Source organism: Oncorhynchus mykiss, chromosome 11 (genome assembly GCF_013265735.2).
Source record: "Oncorhynchus mykiss isolate Arlee chromosome 11, USDA_OmykA_1.1, whole genome shotgun sequence".
Lineage (NCBI taxonomy): Eukaryota > Metazoa > Chordata > Actinopteri > Salmoniformes > Salmonidae > Oncorhynchus > Oncorhynchus mykiss.
This window is the reverse complement of record NC_048575.1, coordinates 8,838,881-8,866,069: the sequence shown is the minus strand read 5'-3', so window position 1 is coordinate 8,866,069 and position 27,189 is coordinate 8,838,881. Positions and strand designations below refer to the sequence as shown.

Genomic DNA, 27,189 nt, shown 5'->3' with positions numbered 1-27,189 from the left:
TAGGCAAATAACCTTGATAACATTAACTCTCTATAGCAGGGCGAGGTCGAAATCACGATTTTGCAACTTTGTTGCAGCGGTCGGAGTGGCAAACAGCACACAACAACTTACTGCTCGCTAGAAGCAAGAGGAAATAAAAGCATATGCCGTGCTTCTACATCTTTACTGCTTGCTGTTTGGGGTTTTAGGCTGGCTTTCTGTACAGCACTTTGAGATATCAGCTGATGTAAGAAGGGCTTTATAAATACATTTGATTTGATTTGATACGAACTTACATAAAAAAAAGGGGGATTCTATAGAACCTTTTGGTCTATTCAAATTTAAACCTCCATTCTGAATTAAAAACCAACTGCCATTCTGATTAAAAAAACAACCGCCATTCCAACATGAGGATGCAAGAGGACTGTGGTTGAATAAATGAAGTCAGTAATTTAATCAACTATAGCTAGACTAGATAGATAAAACATTTGAGCACTGTTTGTAAGCTAGCTAGCTAACAAGCTAGACAGGTCAAAGCTAGGCTTCTTTAATTAGCCACTTTACAAGCTAGCTCTTACAAAGAAACATGATTTTGTATTATGGAATATGCCAAATAGAGCTACAGACCCAGCCTGACAATGGCTACTAGCTAATTGTTACTTTTATTTCAATATTTCAGTGTGGAGTCAGATGAGGGGACAATGTTTCATGAAGCTATTACAAGACTATTGTTGACCTCTGTTGAATGCACTTGATGGGCAGTGGGCGGACTGAGAGGAAGTATTTATCTAAATGATTTATATATATTTGTCGTCGTGATTCAATAGGCTAGTTAATCATTATATGGCTTTTGACACACTATGTTTTGCTCAGTCTGGCAGTAACCCATCAGAGACAGAGGATCTCTCTTTCGGCTGCTGCTGACAACAACTCTATGTAAGTTGTTCTTCTAAATCATAATGATTATATGTCTGCTTTGCAATGTATCTTTATTTTGGCAGATTAACTCATGCTTATTTCTGTAGATCAACTCATGTTTTTGCTCCTTTTATCTTGTTCTCCAGACCCAGCAGGCAACAACCCCTACTGTACTGTTCCATAAAGCCACAGAGTTGGTGCCAAGATTGACGCTGGTCATCATTCAAGCAAACAGTTTCCACCCTGGCCACCAGTGCATATTTCCGAACTATGTTTGCATATAATGACAATAAAATGTCAAAACATTGCTGGTATTATTTGGTCTGTTAATGTTTCTTATATTATATTCTTGGCTAAAAAATATGACTATTTATTAGTAGTAGTCATAATTCATAAATGGCACCATACAGGGTTCTATATGGAACCAATTTTGGTTCAGTGAAGAAGAAGCCTTGGGTTTTTAATCAAATAACCATATAAAAGGGTTCTATACAGAGCTTTTAGGGGTTCCATATATGAAGCAAGTTATAGAACCCTTTTTGTTTATATAAGGACACCATTTTTTTCTAAGTATATAATATGCCAGTGAAATTTTTTGTTTAGTTTGTTTGTCAAGATTCAACAGTTCATCAACGTTGGTCAACATTACTGTACTGTAACATAAAATATCAATAATAGGATTGACTTGCCCTCACAAAGCAATAATACCTCTCAGAGAAGCAGCGTTTCTCAACCCTTCATGGCTTTTTCAAGCTTTCTGAGCTGAGAGCAACTTTTAATCTGTAGAAAGGCTTGTAATTGTTCTGCGTAGGGCAGCAATTAGCCTACTTGAATTAGGTTGTTTCAGGTTGATGGAAACTTTAAGTGAGAAAGCCCCTATGACCAAGACTGGCCCAGCTTGCACACTGTAGTCTTTGTAATCATGGTTTCTTTGCTAATTGAGTGCCAACTTCATGTCATGTGCATTTGCACACTGGGAGCTACAGTTTAGTATTCTGTCTTCTGAGTTATTAGGCTATCCATGGTTATTATGAATTCAAACAAAATTGGAAATCAGAAAGCATTCTGGATTAAAAAAAAATATATATATCAGATTTTCATTGATGAGACCTACTTAGTCATATGACATCAGACAGACATAAACTGACCATGAGCATACCACTCAAAATGGCAGAAGCAGCATTACCATCTATAGGACACACTCAGAACTGCAGTCATACATTAAGCTTCAAAATTCACAAAAAGTGACGTTAGCTGATGAAGATTATCTCATAGAACAAAACCTGTGTTTATTCCGTACCCATCATTGGGCTACACTGTGGTATGCTACGGTCCCATAATCAAACTACAAATCCCACGATTCTCTAGCTTGATCTTCTAAACAGGAAATTACGTCTCCGTGAGAGGGGTTCAGTTACTTTCATTTTCACTTTTTGAGCTGACTAACGGGTGACTGACTTCAGCGTTGTGCACTATCAGACATTTAGGAAAATCCGCGCACTCTGTGAACTATTTAGTTGCTTTCTATTTTTGCATTGCAAAAGGTCATTTTTGCATATCAAGTAAATAAATTCCCATCACAAGATGACTTCAATAGACATTCGCCCAGAGTCGAAGAAACAGGTAAATTTGTCCATTTCTTTTCGAATTTTGTCTAACGTTATATAATGATTTGACTATAGCCTATTGCCAATATAACTTGTGTCAGATAACTCAGCAGCCCTGTTAATCTTCAAGGCGTTTTGACATTTAGACCAATAATAGGGACATGTGAGTTCACATCACAGCCTAGTCTCATAGACTAGACGTAACATAGTACACGTACATCTTGGGACGATGAAATGACTATTATATGTTGTGTGAGTCCCCTCCAGACCCACATTACTTGGCGCGCGTGCGCGCGCATACGTACGTACGATGTTTGGTATGGTTAGATAAGACCGGTTACTTAAGGCAAAGGGTGGGCATATAACGCAAAAATCTAGCAACCCAAAGGTTGCATGTTTGAATCTCATCACGGACAAATGTTTCATTTTAGCAACTTTTATATTTTGCTACTTCACAACTACTTAGCATGTTAGCTAACCCTTTAACCTCACCTTAACCCCTAGCCTAGCTAAAGTTAGACACCCAGTCACCTAGCTAACGTTAGCCACAATAAACTGTAATTCCTAACATGTCATAGGAAATGGATGATGGACATCCACAAATGAATACATACCATACGAAGCGTAACATTTTCACGCTGATTGTAGTGTCTGAATTTAAATTCACTGTGTTGCATCAGGTGAACCTGACCCACAGTCCAGGTGAAAGTAACTGTCCAAACATTATAGAGACATTGGGAGTTGGGTTTTCTGCTGTGAATTCTAAACCTTTTTTCTGTGTTTGGTTTCAATTTCCTAGGTTGATGATTTCTGCACTCAGCTCACTAAAGAGGTAGGCCCTTAGTGGTGCAGGTCTACTTGAATAATAACCAAATGACCACATTTGAGATGTTAAAACGATAACTGTGTCCAACATTAGTAACTGGTGTATTACAGGCAGAGACCCTGGTCACATCATTCTTCCCTCAGAAGATTGCAGAGATGGAAACGCTGTTGAAGGTGAGGCTGTGGAAAAACACAAGCGCACCTTTCAATCTCAGTCCAAATACCTTGATGCAAAGCTATTGTACATAAGAATGCAAATATAATCTATATTTTTGTTTATGTGAAATGGTTCCCAGACATCCTTAAGCACTGATGGCCTGGCAGCTCTGAAGGCTCCTCTGGACATCCCAATACCAGACCCGGCTAAAGAAGAGGCTAAGCAAAAGAAGAAAGAGGAGGTACAGACGTTTCACCCAATTCAGCGGTCTATCATGATTAACCCCTTGGATTACACTGGAATCACTCCCAAGTAGTATCGACCATGCATATGTAACGGATGTGAAACGGCTAGCTTAGTTAGCGGCGGTTCGCGCTAAATAGCGTTTCAATCGGTGATGTCACTTGCTCTGAGACCTTGAAGTAGTAGTTCCCCTTGCTCTGCAAGGGCCGCGGCTTTTGTGGAGCGATGGGTAACGATGCTTCGTGGGTGACTGTTGTTGATGTGTGCAGAGGGTCCCTGGTTCGCGCCCGGGTATGGGCGATGGGACGGTCTAAAGTTATACTGTTACACATATGAAGGAACCATGCAAAATCCTTCGCCCGCCCCTCTTCTCACTTGTTTTGCAGAAAGAGGCAAAGGAAGGGAAGAAAGACAAGGACAGCGAGAAAGAAGATGAAGACGCAGGTAGTTAAGAAGACACAATAGCACCGATTTACAACTGCGGTTAGCTGTCAAATTGCCCGAATGCACAGATCTAGGATCAGCTCACTCTTACCACTAATCCTAACCTTAACCATTAGAGAGGACACACAAATAGAAACTTAGACCAGTGCGTTTGTATAACTTCATCCTACTCTTTGAGTTTTCTCATGGTGTTTCTCCCTAAGGGCCTCCCTGTGGTCCGATCCCCTGCAACGAGAGAGTGGAAAGTCTTCTAAAGGAGATCAAGCCTCAGATCCAGCTACTGAAGGAGAAACTGAACACAGTCAGTCAGCCCTTTGTCCCTCTCTTAGTCTCTGTGTGGGCCAAACTGTTATTTTACATCTCAAATTCACTAGCACATCTTTTCCTAAATAGGTGAGAAGTGTCTAGAGAAATACATAAATACTATGATCTCTTACTCAGGTGTCAATGTGGGTGCAACTTCAGATTCCCAAAATTGAAGATGGGAACAACTTTGGGGTGGCTGTACAGGTCAGACTTTCTGATTTTAATAAAATGATGATTGTCATATCAGCCATACCTTGATAAAACTGTTGGTAGGTCCTACGCTCATAATGTTGTTCCACAGGAAAAAGTGTTTGAATTGTTGACCAACACTCGCACAAAGATCGAAGAATTCCAGACACAGATCTCAAAGTAAGAGACCTTAATAACCAAAAGATCACTGTTTACTGTTTACACTCATATCTAATTCGTTATGTAGTTGTTGTGTTAATGTGACTAACAAACACCTTCATTATCTGTGATGTGTTATCAGGTACTACAGTGAGAGAGGGGATGCTGTTGCCAAGGCCTCAAAACAACCTCATGTGGTTAGTATTTGTGTGTGTGTGTGTGTGATCGCTTTCATTTGTGTGTGTGTGTGACCATATTTTGTGTAACTACCTCCAGGGAGACTACAGGCAGTTGGTGCATGAGCTGGACCAGTACCAGTACTGTGAGCTTCGCATCGTGGTTCTGGAGATCCGCAACACCTATGTAAGCTCCCTCATGTATCATACCTCTCTGTCCGTCATTAGACGTGCTCAGCACCCCCATAATTTAACCTCCAAGTTAAACTTTCCCAGTGTGAAGTATTTACCTGGACTTCTAGAGTTGTGAATGGAAACCAAACCCTGTTATCAAACGAACAAATTGATTGAGTTTATAATTACCAATGCCTCTCCTGCTCCTCACATTGTACTTACCTACCTGTTGTCCTCTGTTTGATGCCCTTGTTGTAAAAAGAAGGGTCATTGTAAGTGGTGATGATGATGAATTTGTATGTTTGATGGGTCTATCGCGGTGTATTTTCTTGACGTAAAGGGAATATCTGTGTGAAACAGACAATAAATAAAAATCTATCTTATCCAATCTAATGATGATGAAAGGCTTTCAGTGATGTAATTACCCTGCTATTTCTGTCACCCATTCACCAGGCCTTGCTGTTTGACATCATCAACAAGAACTATGACAAGATCAAGAAGCCCAGAGGGGACTGCAAGGCCCTCATCTACTGATCAACTGACTCTTGTGAACATCCACTGGAGACGGCAATATAGCGACACACTCTTACTCACCCATTCACATGTTATGATACAAATCGTGTAGTGTAACATGTTAAAATGCTTGTTTCGTAACTGAATACCTTCAGACACAGTGGATTTAAAAACATTTTCATTTTCATAACCAATAAAACTGCTGTATTACACAATCAATTTATTCAATTTCTAAATTAAAGTAGTGATAACTGGCATAACATCAAGTGAGTATTTTTTTAATGCTTCATGGTGAGATTTAAAACTATTTCAATATTTTGCTTATGAAATTTTTACTTTCTCAATTCTGTGGTAATGTACATAAATAATCTTCCTGTTATTATCCAATTCGATGTTCTTGATGTTAGGAGTTATCACACTGACTATAAAGCAAATGGAAATGTTACTTTTAGTTTTTATAAAATATCAAGCAGAGAGCCCTTTTTGCTGTGGAGTCCTATCCATTCTTATTTTGATATTTTTTAAATATTTTAGCCAAAGACATCAATGCTTTGGCCACACGTCATGAACACCCCTTTCACTGTACGGCTCTCTCTGAGTTGTGATGAGAAGTCCCTCTCCAGGCCACCCAGGACAGCACCAGCTGGGCTGCAGGCGATACCAACCCTGATACAGCCCCCTCCAGCCCAAACACCCTAGAGCTCCCCCCAGAAGCTGGGAGGGGAACTGCGGGAAGTAAGCCAGCAGACAGAGCAGCAGAAACAGCCACAGACCCAGTAGGGAGACACAGAGTAGGAAGAGCAGGCGCAGCGGGGGCCCCGAGGGCCCTCCCAGGGCTAGATAGGGCCCCAACACTGCAGTCTCCTCGGCCAGGAGCAGGCAGCAGAGGCAGAGGAGAAGAGTGTCCTCTGAGACCTCCCAGCCCTGCCACAGCATGCCCGCTTTCAGGCAGGAGGCCTTGCGCTCGCCCTCATGGAGCAGGAGTAAGGACTGCCCTGGGACACTGGCTCCCTGGCCAAGGTTCAGGCCCCCAACCAGGGTAGCAGGCATGGGCTCGTAGCAGCTGCCTGACATGTTCTCCAGCAGAGTCAGGAGACTGCGAGAGCCCCACCACAGTGCTCCCACGGTGGCTATCCGTGAGAGATGGCAAACGGAGAGAGAGAGGGATCGACGGATGGAGAAGGAGAGGACGAAGACGAAGGAGCCAGTGAAAACACAGGTCCAGGCCCAGCCCGATCGCAGGAACATCCTGAAAGAGAATCCAAAACAGGTATCTAGTATAAATGTAAGATTGCTAAATAGCTCAGGACCAGGGGTGGATTGGCCATCTGGCAATTCTGGCAAATGCCAGATGGCTGGACCATTTTTTGGGGGCTGGGCTGGTCGAAATTGACACACAAAAATATTTTTATATGGAAAAAGGTTATGTGGCCCATGGGCCATTTTGTTGTTGTTGTATTTGTATATTTTTGAGCACATTTTCTCTGTTTTACTAATCTATAATGAGCCTGTGTCCTCGCTGGTGCCTGTGTCCTCGCTGGTGCCTGTGTCCTCGCTGGTGCCTGCTTCTATGATGAGCAAGTCACTCTCCCCCTACCCCCCCATGAGCTCAACAGAAACATTTGTTATGATCATTTAACATTTCAAAATGCAATTGCGGGAAAAACACACAGCTTTGGAAGCTTCATCCCTTTGTCCCTGACGAAGAAAGGAGGGTCTCAGATTTCTGTAGTTCTTTTTTCATCTTCTCAACTCTCATTGTTGATCTCAATAGCAACTATTTTACAACCACGATATTTGATTTGGTTTTGAGATATGGAGCGTCACGCACGCGAGGGCTCATGGGTAATAGCCCACAACTGCTAGTTTTTTTTAGGACAGTACAGTTACTGTTGGATGAATACATGACTACTAGCAGTGGGTATTATACTCAGCGTTAGTGATCTAGTTCATTTTCTTTGAGTTTCCACTTTTGTCGGGTGTTGAACCCCAAATGAATTTGCATATGATATTAGTTAGTGTACATAAAGATGTATGTAATTCAACTCTATTGAACAAAACAAAAAAAATGTGAATCTATAGTCTTAACGGTCAACCCAAAATTCACAATCACTGGATTAGGTTAGTGACTGCACATCCAAATATCTTTAATCATGCATTCCTGCTTGGACATGCTCGATGAAATACCTTATTACTTACTCTATTATACTTCTTAATGAATGACTTCAGGATGAATTGGGTCAGACCAAGTCATGGGCTGGTGCAACCAACTGTAAAAGTTAAGTGACACCAGGGGAACATGTTAGTCTGGAGCCCTGTAATAATAATGAACACTTAGGGTATGTATTGATTCAGGGAAACGCATATGACAAGCACTAATTTGCATTATAAACTGGGTGGTTCGAGCCCTGAATGCTGATTGGCTGACAGCCGTGGTATATCAGTGTATGGCAAAACATTTATTTTTACTTGTCTAATTCTTTTGGTAACCAGTTTTTAACAGCAATAAGGCACCTTAGGGTTTGTGCTATATGGCCAATATACCGCGGTGCACACAGTGATGTGCCAGTCCACGCCTGCTTGGGACAGAGCTAGATGGTATGGCCATTGGAAGAATATTATGTGTGAAAACATAAACAACACATTCATTATCACAAAACAACAATAACAGAGCTTTGAAAGGATGGAACTTATCTATTCTCTCCAATATTATATATCATGCTAATGCCCATTTAATCCACATGAATAGTGGCTTTCCTTAATACTGATGGGCGTTGTCAAAACAAAAAAAAAGACCTCACCTGTAGAGGTAGTGGTTCCTGTTTGCAAAGATGCTGTACTTGGACACCCACAGACTCAGGGCTGGTCCAAACAGAACCACGCCCGACAACAGGAGGTGAAAATGGCGTCTGAATACGGCGCTGCCAAGCAGTCCAGCCCAAAGGTCTGTAACAACCACCAGAACAGAGTTTAGGACCATCATGGCAATCTTCACCGGTCTGTTTTGGTCCTTAGCCATCCGTGTAGTTTCTCCCTTGTCATTGTCTATTAGTTGGGTTCAATTTGTTTTTTCATCTTTGGATCCATTGCTTTTATGCCAACTTTCTTAAGAGTCACATCTTTTCGATTCTAATGTTATCGTCCTCTTCCTACGGGCAGAGAGTATGCTCTGTCGTCAAGTGTTGACTGTACTTGTATCTGTCCAGTGCTGTACACTCCTACCCTGTGTTCGTTTATCTCTCTGGCTGTCAGAGCACATGGTTTATACCCATTCCTTCCTTCCTACACATCCCCCCCCCCCTCCCCCCAGTCACTACATTTTGAAAAAAGCCAGTCTCCTTTTTTGGCAAAGTCCTCTCCACTCTCCATTCACAGGCTCAGCTGTTGATGCCAAAGTATATTTCCGTCCATCCCAGTTGTCTGTGTTTGTCACTAGCAACACTTGCCTCACAGAGCGTTGTCTAAGGCCCATTCCACCACTTAACATCCCTTTACATGCTGCTCCATGTATCCTACCACTTAGCATCTGCCTGTCTTCATTCCGATATGAGCCCCTGAGGGTTTCTCACACAGATAGACGTACTAATAGCCCTGGAGGCCAGTCCCCAGACAGACAGCTCCCATTCTCCATCTGGGCTATTTGCTCACTCGCCCTCGGAGGGTGCCAAGGATTCCAACTAATTTTAGAGCTCTATCAGCATTCCTGCCATTACAATACCCTCCCCTGGAACTCTGCTGTGGCTTTATGGCAGATAATTGTCTGTTAGCTGCGGGGCGGGGCGGGGGGGGGGGGGCAACCCACTAATTTAAAGCTGTTGATTTGGTTTAAAAAAAAATCTCCCTCTTGCTTCCTATTGCTCAAGCAGCAACTTTTATAGAAAACCCATCTGTAAAGCCCATTACTGCAGAGGTTCGACAGGTCGTCACAATCAATGTTGAGCAATCATAACTTTTGCAGATTTCTGCCAATTCCCTTCGTTGGATTTCTGATGACTGTATTTCCTGGGTTTTATTGTAAAACAATTTGTAGAGATTTTATCAAGGTTGATGTTCCAAGCACACTCACACACCCAAACCCTTTACTGTGTCTTAAAGCCCAGAACACATACACAATCCATGTCGCGATGGTCTCAAGGCTTTAATTATTATTATTTATTTTAAATCTTTATTTAACCTGTCTCCTCCCCTTCATCTACACGGATTGAATTGGATTTAACAAGTGACATCAATAAGGGATCATAGCTTTAACCTGGATTCACCTGGTCAGTCTCATGGAAAGCGCAGGTGTTCCTAATGTTTTGTACACTGTCTTCTTACCTCTGGACATTAATTCCATTACAACATACCTTATACTGAATTATCATCATTCTGTGATTTATGACATTATTTTAGTCTACACATGCATTATTTGGGGGCTGCTTTTTACTCTAAGCAACCAAACACAATGTGGGCATGAGGCTTGTTGGGGGCTCTTGGAGCAAGTGCTTAGTGAGCTTCAATAAGTTCTGCATAAACGGCTCCGGCCAAACTTCATAGAGGCTTTCGTCTCCTTCATCCTATTCTTACTGTACACTGGGGTGCATCAGAAGAGACAACTCTCCTTAAATGTCATTGTTTTATAACACAAGGTAGCGTGGCTAGGAGTAGGAGTAAGGCCCCTGAAAGAAGACAATGCCTCAACTGTATCCCTTCTCTGCAGATTGGTGAATACAGGGGGTAATAGTGGCTTCTGCACCAAACACACAGAGGTAAGAATTTACATTATATGTATTGTTATCTAGCATTGAATCAATGCAATTTCACAGTTCACTCTGAGCTTGTTCTCCTCCCTCTGTTGCGGTCCTGCCTCTCCCCATAGTGAAGTCACTGACTGACACCGTCAGGCTGTCCCACACTTATGACATCACTTCCTTTTCCTCGCTTGTTTCCACCCCCTTCTGTCCGGCGGTGAACTCCGACAGCGTATGAGTGTGTGTGCAGAACACCGTGACCCCTGTAGGTCATCACTGAGGTGTCGCCTGCCAGCTAGTGTCTCTCCTGGGCTGGGAGGACAGACGGACAAACAGACAGCAGGCAGACGACAGGTCAGTCGACACAACCAGCTATTGTACAGTCAAGTACAGCTGCCTCAAGTACAGCTGAACAACAAATGCGAGGGGTAGTAGGAGATTAATGATTAAACATACTGTATGTCATCAATACTTAATATAGCAAATATGAGATTTTCTGAGAGCAATCTAGAGTAGATTACAGTCGGATTGGACTGTGTTTCTGGCCCACTTGCTAATCTAAATGTGATCTCGACTAGGACCCAGTACAGATGTACAACAACCTCATGGCCTCCCCAGCACCATTCTGGGCAACGTGCTGCCAACGGTACTCCCAGTCCTGTTGGACGATGTTCAGCCGCGAGGCCACCACTTCCTCATGTCCCACAGTTTGATGGACTGGTCCTTTTGAGTTACTGATCAGATAACGTGCGTCGCCCTGCAAGCTGAAGAGAGGAAGTTTATAATGAACCTGTATCTTCCTGACAGGGATGAGGAGTCAACAGACACACAGAGGAGGTTTATAATGAACCTGTATCTTCCTGACAGGGATGAGGAGTCAACAGGCACACAGAGAAGGTTTATACCTTAATGTGCACAGTATCAGGATGAAGTGGTTAGAGTTTTAGACCCTGTCCAAATACTACAAAATGCATCCTTCCTCACTATCGCAGCGCTTGCTGATTGGTGAAACGGCCCTGCATAGCTTTCACCTGTCCAGTTATATCAGAACAGTGTATTTATGTATAAACAGTACATTGTCCCATGTATGTGTTTAGGCTTTGATATCGATGACTACCCAACACAGTAAGAGAATGTAAGAGAGTGATTGCACATGCTGGACGCATACACACGGTAGTGGTTCTCCTCTATTACCTTGCTGTGGATGAAGGTGATACAGTCTCTGTGTCCAGACAGCTGGCCCACGGGCTTGGGTCTGTCCTCCCGCAGCGTCAGTCTGTCCCACACCTTGCAGAGCGCGTCGTCGCTGCCTGAGAACAGCAGCTGGGACGAGCTGTCGGCAAACGCCACTGTGTTCACATCGTGGTCGTGAGCTTTGATCTGAGGAGACAGAATGGGCGGGGGGGGGGGGGGGGGGGGGGGGGGGGGACAGATGGCAGAGGTCAACAACACAGTGATGTGGGTCATGACAAAGGGTCCCAAGAGAACAGGATTGCTCTGTATCGTCTCTGTAAGCTTACAGTGGGGAGACAGAGGGTGACCAGGTTGTGACTGAATACTTGGCAATGCCAATGTCCATAGGCGGACAGACACACACTTTAAGAGTTATCTTATTCTGTTCCCGATCGATACCATAGAAGCAGCCATCATTAGCTAGGCTATAAAACGCAACAAACTATTTTATTTTCAAATGTCTCGGAAAATGTCAAATTGGGATGAAATATATTGGGTGCACTCACTCTCCAATGACCCCTTTCCCTCTGGAGGCAGCCAGAGAGAAGACACAGAACCTATTCATATCTGGGCTAAGAGGGAAGAACAGAACATTAACCAGTCTCAGCCAGAGAGAAGACACAGAACCTATTCTTATCTGGGCTAAGAGGGAAGAACAGAACATTAGCCAGCCTCAGCCAGAGAGAAGACACAGAACCTATTCTTATCTGGGCTAAGAGGGAAGAACATAACATTAACCAGCCTCAGCCAGAGAGAAGACACGGAACCTATTCTTATCTGGGCTAAGAGGGAAGAACAGAACCAGTCTCAGCCAGAGAGAAGACACAGAACCTGTTCTTATCTGGGCTAAGAGGGAAGAACAGAACATTAACCAGTCTCAGCCAGAGAGAAGACACAGAACCTGTTCTTATCTGGGCTAAGAGGGAAGAACAGAACATTAACCAGCCTCAGCCAGAGAGAAGACACAGAACCTATTCTTATCTGGGCTAAGAGGGAAGAACAGAACATTAACCAGCCTCAGCCAGAGAGAAGAGAGATGGGTCGACCCCAGGTGGTGAGAGTAGCTAACAGGTTAGAGAACTGGCAGTGTGGTGACAACCTCTCCCTCAACATCAGAAAGACCAAGGAGCTGATTGTGGACAAGATCTGACAGGGGAGAAAAATTTTTAAAAAGAAGAAGATTTGAACGGTCATCCAACTCAGGAATCTCAGGCCTCTTTCTAGATCTCCGACTGAAGATCACTGAAGTTATGATTTGACCAGGTATTTTACGGAGTTCCCAGTTTTATTGAGGTGGCATAAGTCTAAGAGCTTTGCACACCTGGATTGTACAAAATGTGCACATTATTATTTTATAAATTCTTCAAGCTCTGTCAAGTTAGTTGTTGATTTTCAAGTCTTGCCATAGATTTTTTCACTCTGTCATTTAGGTTAGTCTTGTGCAGTAACTACAATGCTGTTGATCCATGGTCAGTTCTCCTAATCATAGCCATTAAACTCTGTACCTGTTTAAAAAAAGTCACCATTGGTTTCATGATGAAATCCCTGATTGGTTTCCTTCCTCTCCGGCAACTGATTTACGAAGGACGCCTGTATCTGTGTAGTGACTGGGTGTATTGATACACCTTCCAAAGTGTAATTAATAACTTCACCATGCTCATCAAAGGGATATTCAATGTTTGCTTTTTTAAAATTGTTATTGCCCAACTACCTATAGGTGCCCATCTTTGTGAGGCATTGGAAAACCTCCCTGATCTTTGTGGTTGAAATTCACTGCTCGACCTTACAGATAATTGTATGTGTGGTGTACAGAGACAATAGCCCACTATTACTGCACACAGAGTAAGTCCATGCAACTTATTAGGCACATTTTTACTCCTGAACTTATTTAGGCTTGGCATAACAAAAGGGATTGAATACTTACTGACTCAAGACATTATGGGGTATTGTGTGTAGTCCAATAACCAGGTTTCCAGACAACCTTTTATACATGCGTAAAGTACATGTCTGATAAATATATAGAGTCATGACAGGCCTGATGGAAACAGAAAATGTTTCGGTAAACTTTCTAAACGTAGACAAAACAAGCCAGGCAAAGTGGGATCTTTTGATGTCTGTTAAATTAATTATCCGAGACATTTGTGGAAAGACTTATGCGCAAATATTGATATAATAACCATCATATGTCACACGATGACACGTGTGGTCGTCCCACTACGACTCAGGGAAACCATGCGGTTTATTAGGCTACAGATTAAATACATTCTGATGAACTTCTCAGGGTGGTGAAAGAGCACGGCGATGAGCTTGATGCTCCTTTCCAATGAATATTGAGGGTCTCATTCTGGTGACATGATGATCAATGCTTGACAATTCCAAAATATTCTTGCTCTTATCCATAATAAATCTCATCACGTAGACTAGCCTACCCACAGTGTTGCTGTTATATAGAGAGCGCAGGCCGAGACCAAAGTAGGCACATTTGCTATTGACAGTTCGTGACAAAACTAAAATCGGTAGAGTTAAAAATGCAACGGAAACACATTGAACATTTCATTTTTATTCGTTCCCTGAAAACCCAAGTGGAAAAAGTACATTGTGTGTATCATCACGTACTGGTTTTTATCCGCAACAAGTCAGTTTGGTGGAACTAATATATTTGAATATTTGCATGAAAATTGGTTGGAAACTTGAGCTATGTACACAAAATCTCAATTTTATCCGTTTTAAAAATGGAGCTGGGATATATGTTACCTTTTTGAACAACCTGACCCAAATTCACACAGACAAGTGGGTTATAAAAGCAAGTCTAAGAAGCTGTAGATCTGTTCTATGTTCATTATTTCTATGCTCCCCTTAAGTTTTGTTTTGTCTTTTGTACACCAGCTTCAAAACAGCTGAAAATACAATGTTTTTGGTACCAAAAATATATTTCACAGCGTTGAAGATGGTACAGTTGATTCTGTACACTTCATTTGCTTGTTTTGTCACACACACTGAAATTAGTTTGCCTATCTGAATTTTAGAAACCAGGAAATGGTGGATCGATTTCTGCATAGTGCACCTTTTAAAAGTTTGAATCCTTACTTGAGGGAAAATCTGTGTAAGTCTCACTTTGACATCAATTCATAAGTAAAAGTTTGAGACACACACACACACACACACACATTTTTAGTTTGCCTAAAAAGCAGTAATTAAATGGGAAATCACATGAACTGAAGTACTCAGCTATCCACGTGATTGATGTTCTGGACGATGAATTTATCTCATTTAAAACGTTTCCTGTTGCTCCATCAGTGGCAAAACAAAACCAGTTATAGATGGCTGAGATGACTCGCTCTAATGTCATGCATCCTTGTGAATCAAGAGGATTGCAGGTAGAATGGTTCATTTCCTCATTGGTTAAGCTATAAGTACTATGTGGAGAAACACAAACTTGAGGTCCAGATCGGTGTGGGTTTCACTGTCCTCATCTACACTGCAGACATAAACTAGAGGGATACAAGAGGGCACGCGTCAGTACAAACTACACAATGAAACATCCTAACAAGAAGCCCAAGAGAGATTCTGAGCCTATATTCTGGTGGACATTGTGACGGAAATCTAGTGGATTTTGAAATCACTCCTTTCAAAATTAGCAAGAGTTTAGCTTTTTATTTATTTATCAAAGCTCCTCTGATTGACTGGGTAAAGTAACTGTCCAGTGAAAAGCTCATAATGTTAACTCATACCCAAATAATGTTATTGACGCGTCCTATATACGTATGTGGCCAAAGCATTCATTGGGAGAAAAAAATTGAAATAAAAAATACCCCACCACAAATGTTCATTTTAAACCAACCTGTTCAAAAATGCTATTTTTCTTGCATAAATATTTGTGACCACACCACTCAAATACAGAAAATCTGTTTTTTTAACATACTTAAAATAGTTTTCCTTACAAAAAAAATGCTAGTTAACTCATAAATAGTTATAGGCCATATTTCATAGAAATGTAGAAACACTGGACCATTCCTTTAGCTCTGTCATCCAACCTCCATATCTTCAAATGAAGTTATAATCCTAGACATTAGTTCATCTGTGCTAAAGTCAAGGTGACAATTATTATTATTTTTTATTTTTATTTTTAAATAAATAGCAGCCCCCACCAGTGTGTGTAGTGAGACCAGCTGGAATAGAGCATCTTGTGGGAGTCTGGGGTGACTGCTTCACGTTAAAGCTCCCCCTACTGGTGTCATTCAGACAGAGGTTCTGGTCTAAGAAAGACAAGGAAGGGATGCATGTGTTAGGAACCAGAGGTCACTACTAATAAACCAATAAAAAGTGACATTGTTTTAATGTGAATTTGGCCATGTAAACACAGCGATGTCGTTAAGAACTAAAAAAAATAATTTCTAAAGTTTTCCCATTCCACTGTAATGGTTGTGTTCTTTCCTTGTTCCACTCTCACGGAGCTCCATCAGCATGTGGGTTAGAGTGCCCACTGAGTCTTAGAATTCCACTGTAATGGTTGTGTTCTTTCCTTGTTCCACTCTCACAGAGCTCCGTCAGTCAGCATGTGGGTTAGAGTGCTCACTGAGTCTCAGAATTCCACTGTAATGGTTGTGTTCTTTCCTTGTTCCACTCTCACAGAGCTCCGTCAGACAGCATGTGGGTTAGAGTGCTCACTGAGTCTCAGACTTCCACTCTAATGGTTGTGTTCTTTCCTTGTTCCACTCTCACGGAGCTCCATCAGCATGTGGGTTAGAGTGCCCACTGAGTCTTAGAATTCCACTGTAATGGTTGTGTTCTTTCCTTGTTCCACTCTCACAGAGCTCTGTCAGTCAGCATGTGGGTTAGAGTGCTCACTGAGTCTCAGAATTCCACTGTAATGGTTGTGTTCTTTCCTTGTTCCACTCTCACAGAGCTCCGTCAGTCAGCATGTGGGTTAGAGTGCCCACTGAGTCTCAGAATTCCACTGTAATGGTTGTGTTCTTTCCTTGTTCCACTCTCACAGAGCTCCGTCAGTCAGCATGTGGCTTAGAGTGCCCACTGAGTCTCAGAATTCCACTGTAATGGTTGTGTTCTTTCCTTGTTCCACTCTCACAGAGCTCCGTCAGTCAGCATGTGGCTTAGAGTGCCCACTGAGTCTCAGAATTCCATTGCACTCTGTTGCTCTTCACTCAGACATTTGCATTTATGATGGATTTGAGTTTGGAGATGTTGAGTCTGACGAATATCAAGTATGTCTCCTTGAAGTTGTATGACCACAACCTCTGGTGAGAAACAAGATGGAGGAAGGTTGGGTGTCAGAGGGAGGGCTAGCTCAGTACGTCCACACAGGTCCAGGTCAATAAGAGAGTAACTGGTTAGGCCACCTGTGGTCCAGACCGAGCATGCAGATACCCAGGGCTCTGGCCCAAATCAGGTCCATTCACATTAAGATTTGCATTGTCAGCCCCTTTTTCAGAAGGGCCCTGATTTGTATCATATGGATGAGCACATTTTCTTGGGGTGAATCCATTGTTTTAATTCCACATAAGAGATTTACGTTGGTTATTTCTCAATGTTGGAGAGGTCCCATCTGGGGTGCCATTTTCTATGTAATGGTTTTTGACTTGAGGTTATTGTTTTGTAGGGGTGCCAGGTAGGTTGTGCCTACCAGAGAAAATATTGATTTCTCCTTTTGGTTTGGAAGGGAATGAGTCCTGTCTGGTCCGTCAAGTCTACACCAATACAAAGGACTCGTGTTAATTTTTTTTTTTTTTTTTAAATCACTATGAAAATAACCTTTCATAAACACTTAAAACATTTGAAATAACGTTAAAACCTATTTTGTGTTGGTTATATTACCCAAATAAATGAGCACACACAAAAAAAAATTAAAGACGATGAGCTCTGGTTCCTCAAGGAAAGGTCCCGTACCTCAGGCCTGAAAGAGTCCAGCCCAGTAAAGGAGTTCAGTGAACCCAAATGACCTTGTCCTTTCATAAAGTGATGCGTAATCCCAGTCTCATTAAAACAATCAGATTGCAATCAAACTCTTTTACTATAGAGTGTCACATCTCTGTGGTCTTCAATACAACAGAACACATCAATCACGGTATAAATCACACCAAAACAAATGAAATATTGTATGCAAAAAGTAATAGTAAATCAGACAGACAATCCGATCCTCCAACAGATCTCCAGCGGGGGAAAGGCCATGAAGAAACAGCAGAGACCAACATAGATCAGTAGTCCAACAATAGATATAAGTAGATCTAGTAGTGGTTGATCCTGAGACACGGCTATAGTACACAATTTTTACTACAAACAAAAACTGGGTCTCGACGAGCTTCCAAGCTGAGGGGTAGACCACTTCCTCTCTCACACCACTGTCAAAACCCACGTCCTCACCGTGGCCCGCTGAGGGGAACATGTTGCCATCGTTACTGTACACACCACAGAATGCTTTCTGCTGGTATGTGTCCTTGTGTGCCACATGATTGGGCAGAAAACTGGGGAGAAAGAGACCAGTGGGGCAGACAAGACACAGCAGCAGTCAGCCAGAGACCAGCGGGGCAGACAAGACACAGCAGCAGTCAGCCAGAGACCAGCGGGGCAGACAAGACACAGCAGCAGTCAGCCAGAGACCAGCGAGACAGACAAGACACAGCAGCAGTCAGCCAGAGACCAGCAAGACAGACAAGACACAGCAGCAGTCAGCCAGAGACCAGCGAGACAGACAAGACACAGCAGCAGTCAGCCAGAGACCAGCGGGGCAGACAAGACACAGCAGCAGTCAGCCAGAGACCAGCCGGGCAGACAAGACACAGCAGCAGTCAGCCAGAGACCCGTGGGGCAGACAAGACACAGCAGCAGTCAGCCAGAGACCAGCGGGGCAGACAAGACACAGCAGCAGTCAGCCAGAGACCAGCGAGACAGACAAGACACAGCAGCAGTCAGCCAGAGACCAGCAAGACAGACAAGACACAGCAGCAGTCAGCCAGAGACCAGCGAGACAGACAAGACACAGCAGCAGTCAGCCAGAGACCAGCGGGGCAGACAAGACACAGCAGCAGTCAGCCAGAGACCCGTGGGGCAGACAAGCCACAGCAGCAGTCAGCCAGAGACCAGCGGGGCAGACAAGACACAGCAGCAGTCAGCCAGAGACCAGTGGGGCAGACAAGACACAGCAGTCAGCCAGAGACAAGTGGGGCAGACAAGAAACAGCAGCAGTCAGCCAGAGACCAGCGAGACAGACAAGACACAGCAGCAGTCAGCCAGAGACCAGCGGGGCAGACAAGCCACAGCAGCAGTCAGCCAGAGACCCGTGGGGCAGACAAGACACAGCAGCAGTCAGCCAGAGACCAGCGGGGCAGACAAGACACAGGAGCAGTCAGCCAGAGACCAGTGGGGCAGACAAGGCACAACAGTCAGCCAGAGACCAGTGGGGCAGACAAGACACAGCAGCAGTCAGCCAGAGACCAGCGGGACAGACAAGCCACAGCAGCAGTCAGCCAGAGACCGGTGGGGCAGACAAGACACAGCAGCAGTCAGCCAGAGACCAGCGGGGCAGACAAGACACAGCAGCAGTCAGCCAGAGACCAGCGAGACAGACAAGACACAGCAGCAGTCAGCCAGAGACCAGTGGGGCAGACAAGACACAGCAGCAGTCAGCCAGAGACCAGCAAGACAGACAAGACACAGCAGCAGTCAGCCAGAGACCAGTGGGGCAGACAAGTGTGGCTGACTGCTGCTGTATAAATAACACTTGTGAAAGGAACATGCCATTATGTTCAGTCTTAAGAGACTTGTTATTGTGTATTTAACAGAGTTGTCTAGTAAGTGCATTGAAATATGTATGAAGAGCACTATATAAAATAATCACTTTTTTTGGGGTCGTTTTTCCTTTCATTGCTTGCGCTCACAGTAAAAACAGCAGGATGTCTGTGACTAGTGTCTGTGACTAGTGACACAGAACGACTGGACGAGCTGCGGACGTGTCGCACCATTCACATGGATCAGCCTCACCTTCCCCCTTCAGGTGCACACAGAGACGGGGAGAGGGTTGGGAAAACACTGTGCTCAGTGACATGAACTAGGGCAACATATGTAGAACCCAAGATGAGCAATCACTCCATTCAACATTAGGGGCGTATAATTATTATTTTATGCATGACCTACAGACGGCTATAAAAAATTAAATAAAAATCGGTCCTATAATACAGGACTAGTAAAGGCACAGTTATTATTTTATATACACAGTACTAGTCAAGTTGACACACTTACTCAATCCAGGGTTTTTATTTTTTACATTGTAGAATAACAGTGAAGACATCCAAACTAGTAGTAACCATTAAAGAAATCAAAATATATTTTATATTTGAGATTCTTCAAAATAGACACCTTTTGCCTTGACAGCTTTGCACACTCTTGGTATTCTCTCAACCAGCTTCATGAGATAGTCACCTGGAATGCTTTTCCAACTGTCTTGAAGGAGTTCTCACATACACTCGTTTTTTTCTGTTTTTTTCAGGGACCTCTGCATCCCTATTTCCCACAGCTAGAGTATGGTGTTGAGTAGGTTTTGACTTGGAGCAGAGCACTTCTCATGTGCTAGGTCTACTCTTTAGCTAGACTTATTTTTTTAATTAAGTAGGCAAGTCAATTAAGAACAAATTCTAATTTACAATGACGACCTACCCTGGACGACACTGGGCCAATTGTGCACCGCCCTATGGGACTCCCAATCACAGCCGGATGTGATACAGTGCCTCTTGCAATGAAATACCACAGACCGGTCTCCCAGTCCCAGCTCCAACTTACCTCCTCAATAGGTAAGTCAGCACATCAATATAATCGTGTTCCTCCTCAGTTAATAACCACATGTCACCCTATTGCCACTACCGCTGTTACTGCTGCTCTGATTGTATTCTGCTTGAGAACCGTCGGGGTTGACGCTGGAGCCCCGACCGCCGGATATCCCAGAACTAACTTCTGTATACTTCCGGCCCTTCTTTGGACACTGTGTTAACAACCCTCCAGGCAAGCTTCAATGCCATACAACTCTCCTTCCGTGGCCTCCAACTGCTCTTAAATACAAGTAAAACTAAATGCATGCTCTTCAACCGATCACTACCTGCACCTACCCGCCTGTCCAACATCACTACTCTGGACGGCTCTGACTTAGAATACGTGGACAACTACAAATACTTAGGTGTCTGGTTAGACTGTAAACTCTCCTTCCAGACCCATATCAAACATCTCCAATCCAAAGTTAAATCTAGAATTGGCTTCCTATTTCGCAACAAAGCATCCTTCACTCATGCTGCCAAACATACCCTTGTAAAACTGACCATCCTACCAATCCTCGACTTTGGCGATGTAATTTACAAAATAGCCTCCAATACCCTACTCAACAAACTGGATGCAGTCTATCACAGTGCAATCCGTTTTGTCACCAAAGCCCCATACACTACCCACCATTGCGACCTGTACGCTCTCGTTGGCTGGCCCTCGCTTCATACTCGTCGCCAAACCCACTGGCTCCATGTCATCTACAAGACCCTGCTAGGTAAAGTCCCCCCTTATCTCAGCTCGCTGGTCACCATAGCATCTCCCACCTGTAGCACACGCTCCAGCAGGTATATCTCTCTAGTCACCCCCAAAACCAATTCTTTCTTTGGCCGCCTCTCTTTCCAGTTCTCTGCTGCCAATGACTGGAACGAACTACAAAAATCTCTGAAACTGGAAACACTTATCTCCCTCACTAGCTTTAAGCACCAACTGTCAGAGCAGCTCACAGATTACTGCACCTGTACATAGCCCACATATAATTTAGCCCTATCAACTACCTCTTTCCCAACTGTATTTAATTTATTTATTTATTTTGCTCCTTTGCACCCCATTATTTTTATTTCTACTTTGCACATTCTTCCATTGCAAAACTACCATTCCAGTGTTTTACTTGCTATATTGTATTTACCTTGCCACCAAGGCCTTTTTTTGCCTTTACCTCCCTTCTCACCTCATTTGCTCACATTGTATATAGACTTGTTTATACTTTATTATTGACTGTATGTTTGTTTTACTCCATGTGTAACTCTGTGTTGTTGTATCTGTCGAACTGCTTTGCTTTATCTTGGCCAGGTCGCAATTGTAAATGAGAACTTGTTCTCAACTTGCCTACCTGGTTAAATAAAGGTAAAATAAATAAATAAATAAAAAAACTAGACAGAGCCCATAGACCGTGAGCTTGTCAGGGAAGTAAATTATGTTGTCTATGAGAAGTGAATAATGATAAGAGTCAGATAAATGTGTTTGTCGTGTGAGAGATTAACAGACTACTACCAAAATACTTAGCTAGGATAATTTATGGCAAAACAAGAAGCACAATTAACTTGCTCTAACCTTAGTTACATATCACTAGCTGACCATCGCATGTATTGTCTGACGAGATCTATGGACTAACGTTACCTATCTAACCAGCTAGCCTAGTTGAAATACCTAAAATACACTTAAACGTGCTTGACAGTTCTTTGGTACTGTAGATTAAGTGTAATAACTTGCCAATTATGTTGTCACGAGTCAGTTTATGAAAACGGTTGTTATCTGTAGCCGTTCTTCTCTGCCGATGTTTTCAAGCTATTACCAGACCAAAGTAACTAAACGTTAGCTATGCACCATGTTTACAATACTGGAATACCTGCGTGTCTTTTACTGTGCCCAGAGAGGAAGACCCAACTCCGCTGAAAATCTGTTTCCCTCAAAGCAGGTGTTTTTTTTACCATCAAGCAAGGAGCTTTTGTATGGAGGTCAATGAGAGTGTCGAATTTGGTCAACAAAAAATGAAAGATTTATATTTGATCGAATATACGTTTCGTAATAAGTAGGATACGTGACATCCCGGCAACTTTGAGAAGAAAAAAACACTTTATATCGGAGTTGTCTAGAGATGGCTATGCATGTTCATGGCATGAGGCTAGTAGCATTGCATCTCCAAAAATGTTTATAACTAACCCATTGTTCTATCCGCGGCATCTGAATTCCATTTCAATTTAAGAGCTTTATTGGCATGGGAAACATATGCCAATGCAAGTGAATTAGATAATACACAAAAATGAACAGTAAACATTAGTCACAGAAGCTCCAAAATAATAAATACATTTTAAATGTCATATTATGTATATAGTATTGTAACAATGCGACCGCCATTGAATCCAGGCGGTTGACGTCAACAATCCTCATCGAATATTCAAACAAAGATTACAATAATGAGATGGATCCACCAATCCAAAGAAAGGATAGGCGTGAGCTAGAGATCCCGCCATGCCGTTTTGACGACAACGACTCCCATTGTGAGCGGACTCGGAGAGACGTATCTTGTTAGTATATACCACAGACAGATGAGAACATCTTTGTCCATACTTAAACCTCAGTGGCCTGTGCACTTCTGCTGTCACATGACCCACTGAAATTGTGCCAGTGCATGTTGAAACGTGGATGTGTAGACCTTATAAAATTCAAGTCATGTCAATAAAACTCTATATATGGATAGCATTCTCGACAGGAAAACCCTGAAATCAGGACATCCAAAAAACCGCAAGGATAGCAACAAATTACAAGGATTTTATTTAAAATTGTATTATGATCCCCATTAATAGACACCAATGGCGACAGCAAGTTACTAGTGTCCTGACACATAACGGCAGTGGCGACGCGTCATTCAGGCAGAGCACCACATGCTTTTTTTTGTTGCTGTTGCCCATTTTGCATGTTACTTTGACACTTTGGCAGTGTTTCAGCCTAGCTCAGTGCTTTCTGTGGTGGTGGGGCAGCCAGTGGAAATTACGGAGTGTAGGGGTTTGTAATGTTTTCTAGTTGCGCCGTGATTGGCTCAGTGTTCTGTCTCTCAAAGGGACACTACTTCGCCACAAAATCTACAGGAAGAGCAAAACAATTCAAGCCACTTGGGTGCTGCCTTATACTTACATTGGACGTGCCCATCCTAGAAGGCTCAAGGTCATTGGCCACAGATAAAATGAAGTGAAATCACATATTTACCATAGCTGTGATTGGACTGATCATGTCAACATCACACTTTCAAAATGTTAGCTAGCAAGTTAGACAAGAAGTCATCATCATGCATCAAGTTGGCATTCTACTGGCAAATCCTTTTCAATCCTTGTCATATGGCTCCCGAGTGGTGCAGCAGTCTAAGCCAATGTATCTCAGTGCTAGACGCGCCACTACAGACACCCTGGTTTGAATTGAGCTGTATCACAACCGGCCATGATTGGGAGTCCCATAGGGCGGCGCACAATTGGCCCAGTGTTGTCCGGGTTTGGCCGGTGTAGGCCGTCATTGTAAATAAGAATTTGTTCTTAACTGACTTGCCTAGTTAAATAAAGGATATGAAGATAAATGATTGATAAAAACATATCGGTGCTCATCGGCCATTGAACATAAACATTATACAACAAGTTGGAAATTGCAAATTCAACAATGAGTGCTACGGCGCCACTGCAGCCCCGGGTTCAATCCCAGGCTGTGTCACAACCGGCCGTGACCAGGAGACCTATGAGGCATAATTGGCCCAGCGTCGTCCGGGTTGGGGGAGGGTTTCGCCAGCCGGGATGTCCTTGTCTCATTGTACTCTAGCGACTCCTTGAGGCAGGCCAAGTGCCTGCAAACTGACTTCGGTCGTCAGTCCGACAGTGTTTCCTCCAACACATTGGTGCTGCTGGCTTCTGGGTTAGGCTAGCAGCGTGTCAAGAAGCAGTGCGGCTTGGCTCTTGACCTTTGCCGAGTCCGTATGGGAGTTGCAACGATGAGACAAGATTGTAACTACCAATTGAATATCACGATGAAGGGGGTAACACCATGGGCAACAAAAGTTTTACAATGGCCATGCCGTCAATCCAGCATGATTTCTAGCGCCTTCAAAACAACTAGAAACTCGGAACTGGGAAATCTCAGACTTCAATGAGTTCAAGACAACTAGGAACTCAGATAAAACTAGCTCCGGCTGGGAAAATACAGAAAATAATTTTAAGCGGTCATCTAACTCGGAATTGTAAATCGGGATTTCGGGGCTCTTTCTAGAGCCCACAAGGAGCCCCGCGCCACTTTCCTGTTCAAGTGAGAACAACACAACAAAGTGAGTCCAAAAATGTATTGTATGCTGCTGCATAAATTATGTAATATGCCAGGGAGATATGTATACAGTAGCTAAGAATGTAATACTAAGTGTATGTTGTGTAGTAAGCTGTTAGTAGCCCATGTGCCTCACCCTAATAATTTGAATTGTTTAGTGTTGTGTAGTGACTTAGCTGGCGTTCATCCCCCAAATTTTTTTGTTTGTTTGCCAGACCAAGATTTACATGCTAAAATCGCCACTGCATAACGGAGAAGACCAAATACTTTACAATTTACACGTTGTGTGTGTGTGTATGCATGCATCTATGAGTTACACATACATGTCAGTACATACACAACAAGTAGGTCACATGGGAGAGAGGCGTTGTGTCATGAGGTGTTGCTTTATTTGTTTTTTTGACACCAGGTTTGCTGTTCACTCGTGCTATATCAGATGGAAGGGAGTTCCGTGGACTCTGTATAATACTGTACGTTTCCTTGAATTTGCTCTGGACCTGTGGTCTGTGAAAAGACCCCTAGTGGGGTAAGTGTGTGTGTCAGTGCTATATGTAAGTTGACTATGCAAACAATTTGGAATTTCAAACACAGTACTGTTTCTTATAAAAACAAGAATTGATGCAGTCAGTCTTTCCTCAACTCTTAGCCAAGAGAGTCTGGCATGCATAGTTGATATTAGCCCTCTGATTACAATGAAGAGCATTTTCTGGTCCAGCTGCAGCTTAACTAGGTCCTTCTTTGCAGCATTTGACCATATGACTGGACAATAATCAAGATAAGACCAAACTAGAGCCTGCGGGACATGCTTTGTGGATGACATTCAAATCAAAATGTATTGGTCACATACACGTGTTTATTTTGCAGGTGTAGTGAAATGCTTGTGCTTCTAGCCCAGTTTCCCAACATATAGCCAAAATACACATAAATCTAAGTAAGGAAAGGATTAAGAATATATATATATATATATACATATATGTCAGAGCAGCATTGGACTAAGATACCGTAGAATAGTATAGAGTACAGTATATACATATGAGATAAGTAATGCAAGATACGGAGACATTATTAAAGTGGCTAGTATTTCATGTCCTTAAAGTGGCCAGTGATTCCTAATCTATGTCTATAGGCAGCAGCCTCTGATGTGCTGGAGATGGCTGTTGAACAGTCAGTGGTGTAGTCTAGAATACAATACTGTATATATGTCTGAAATGGGTGATGCAATATGTAAACACAATTTAACAGTGACTAAGATACTGTAGAATAGTGTGGAGTGCGGTTTATACATTATGGAGATGAGTAATGCTAGATACGGGACATTATTAAAGTGGCTAGTGATCCATTTCTAAAAGTGGCCAGTGATTCCTAACCTACAGTTGAAGTCGGAGGTTTACATGCACCTTAGCCAAATACATTTAAACTCAGTTTTTCACAATTCCTGACATTTAATCCTAGTAAAATCTCCCTGTTTTAGGTCAGTTAGGATCACCACTTTATTTTAAGAATGTGAAATGTCAGAATAATAGCAGAGAGTGATTTTATTTCAGCTTTAATTTCTTTCTTCACATTCAAAGTGGGTCAGAAGTTTACATACACTCAATTAATATTTGGTAGCATTGCCTTGAAATTTGGGTCAAACGGTAGCCTTCCACAAGCTTCCCACAATAAGTTGGGTGAATTTTAGCCCATTCCTCCTGACAGAACTGGACTAACTGAGTCAGGTTTGTAGGCCTCCTTGCTCGCACACGCTTTTTCAGTTCTGCCCACAAATTTTCTATAGGATTGAGGTCAGGGCTTTGTGATGGCCACTCCAGTACCTTGACTTTGTTGTCCCTAAGCCATTTTGCCACAACTTTGGAAGCATGCTTGGGGTCATTGTCCATTTGGAAGACCCATTTGTGATCAAGCTTTAACTTCCTGACTGATGTCTTGAGATGTTGCTTCAATATATCCACATAATTTTCCTCCCTCATGATGCAATCTATTTTGTGAAATGCACCAGTCCCTCCTGTAGCAAAGTACCCCCACAACATTATGCTCCTACCCTCGTGCTTCATGGTTGGGATGATGTTCTTCGGCTTGCAAGCCTCCAAACATGAAGATGGTCATTATGGCCAAACAGTTCTATTTTGTTTCATCATACCAGAGGACATTTCTCCAAAAACTACGATCTATGTCCCCATGTGCAGTTGCAAACCGTAGTCTGGCTTTTTTATTGCGGTTTTGGAGCAGTGGCTTCTTCCTTGCTGAGCAGCCTTTCATATAGGACTCGTTTTACTGGGGATATAGATACTTTTGTACCTGTTTCCTCCAGCATCTTCACAAAGTCCTTTGCTGTTGTTCTGGTATTGATTTTCACATCTCACACCATAGTATGTTCGTCTCTAGGAGACAGAACACGTCTCCTTCCTGAGCGGTAT

The 27,189-nt window shown here is 42.8% G+C and overlaps 2 protein-coding genes and 1 pseudogene across 2 annotated transcripts; 1 reads left to right on the top strand and 2 right to left on the bottom strand.

Moving 5' to 3' along the window:
- The first annotated feature begins 2,259 nt into the window (after positions 1-2,259).
- Positions 2,260-6,135, top strand: LOC110535222 (proteasome activator complex subunit 1). The gene is made up of 11 exons (XM_021620092.2): positions 2,260-2,520; positions 3,304-3,336; positions 3,441-3,503; positions 3,626-3,727; positions 4,116-4,173; positions 4,377-4,474; positions 4,615-4,683; positions 4,781-4,848; positions 4,970-5,024; positions 5,104-5,190; positions 5,631-6,135. Exons 1-11 carry the CDS (start codon positions 2,482-2,484, stop codon positions 5,709-5,711), a joined length of 753 nt encoding a protein of 250 aa, XP_021475767.1. The 5' UTR covers positions 2,260-2,481; the 3' UTR covers positions 5,712-6,135.
- LOC110535221 (fat storage-inducing transmembrane protein 1) lies at positions 5,852-8,964 on the bottom strand. The gene is made up of 2 exons (XM_021620091.2): positions 8,492-8,964; positions 5,852-6,939 (listed from the first exon to the last, which is right to left on the bottom strand). Exons 1-2 carry the CDS (start codon positions 8,707-8,709, stop codon positions 6,234-6,236), a joined length of 924 nt encoding a protein of 307 aa, XP_021475766.2. The 5' UTR covers positions 8,710-8,964; the 3' UTR covers positions 5,852-6,233.
- Positions 8,965-10,593: 1,629 nt separating this feature from the next.
- Positions 10,594-20,505, bottom strand: LOC118937463 (annotated as a pseudogene).
- Positions 20,506-27,189: the final 6,684 nt, after the last annotated feature.

Excerpts from the sequence above, each read along its gene's own strand:
- LOC110535221 (XM_021620091.2), bottom strand. The coding sequence starts at position 8,709 with ATGGCTAAGGACCAAAACAGACCGGTGAAGATTGCCATGATGGTCCTA. Across the intron at positions 6,940-8,491 it reads AGGAACCACTACCTCTACAG|GATGTTCCTGCGATCGGGCT; the intron begins GTGAGGTCTTTT and ends ATTCTCTTTCAG.
- LOC110535222 (XM_021620092.2), top strand. The coding sequence starts at position 2,482 with ATGACTTCAATAGACATTCGCCCAGAGTCGAAGAAACAG. Across the intron at positions 2,521-3,303 it reads GCCCAGAGTCGAAGAAACAG|GTTGATGATTTCTGCACTCA; the intron begins GTAAATTTGTCC and ends TCAATTTCCTAG. Across the intron at positions 3,504-3,625 it reads AGATGGAAACGCTGTTGAAG|ACATCCTTAAGCACTGATGG; the intron begins GTGAGGCTGTGG and ends AATGGTTCCCAG.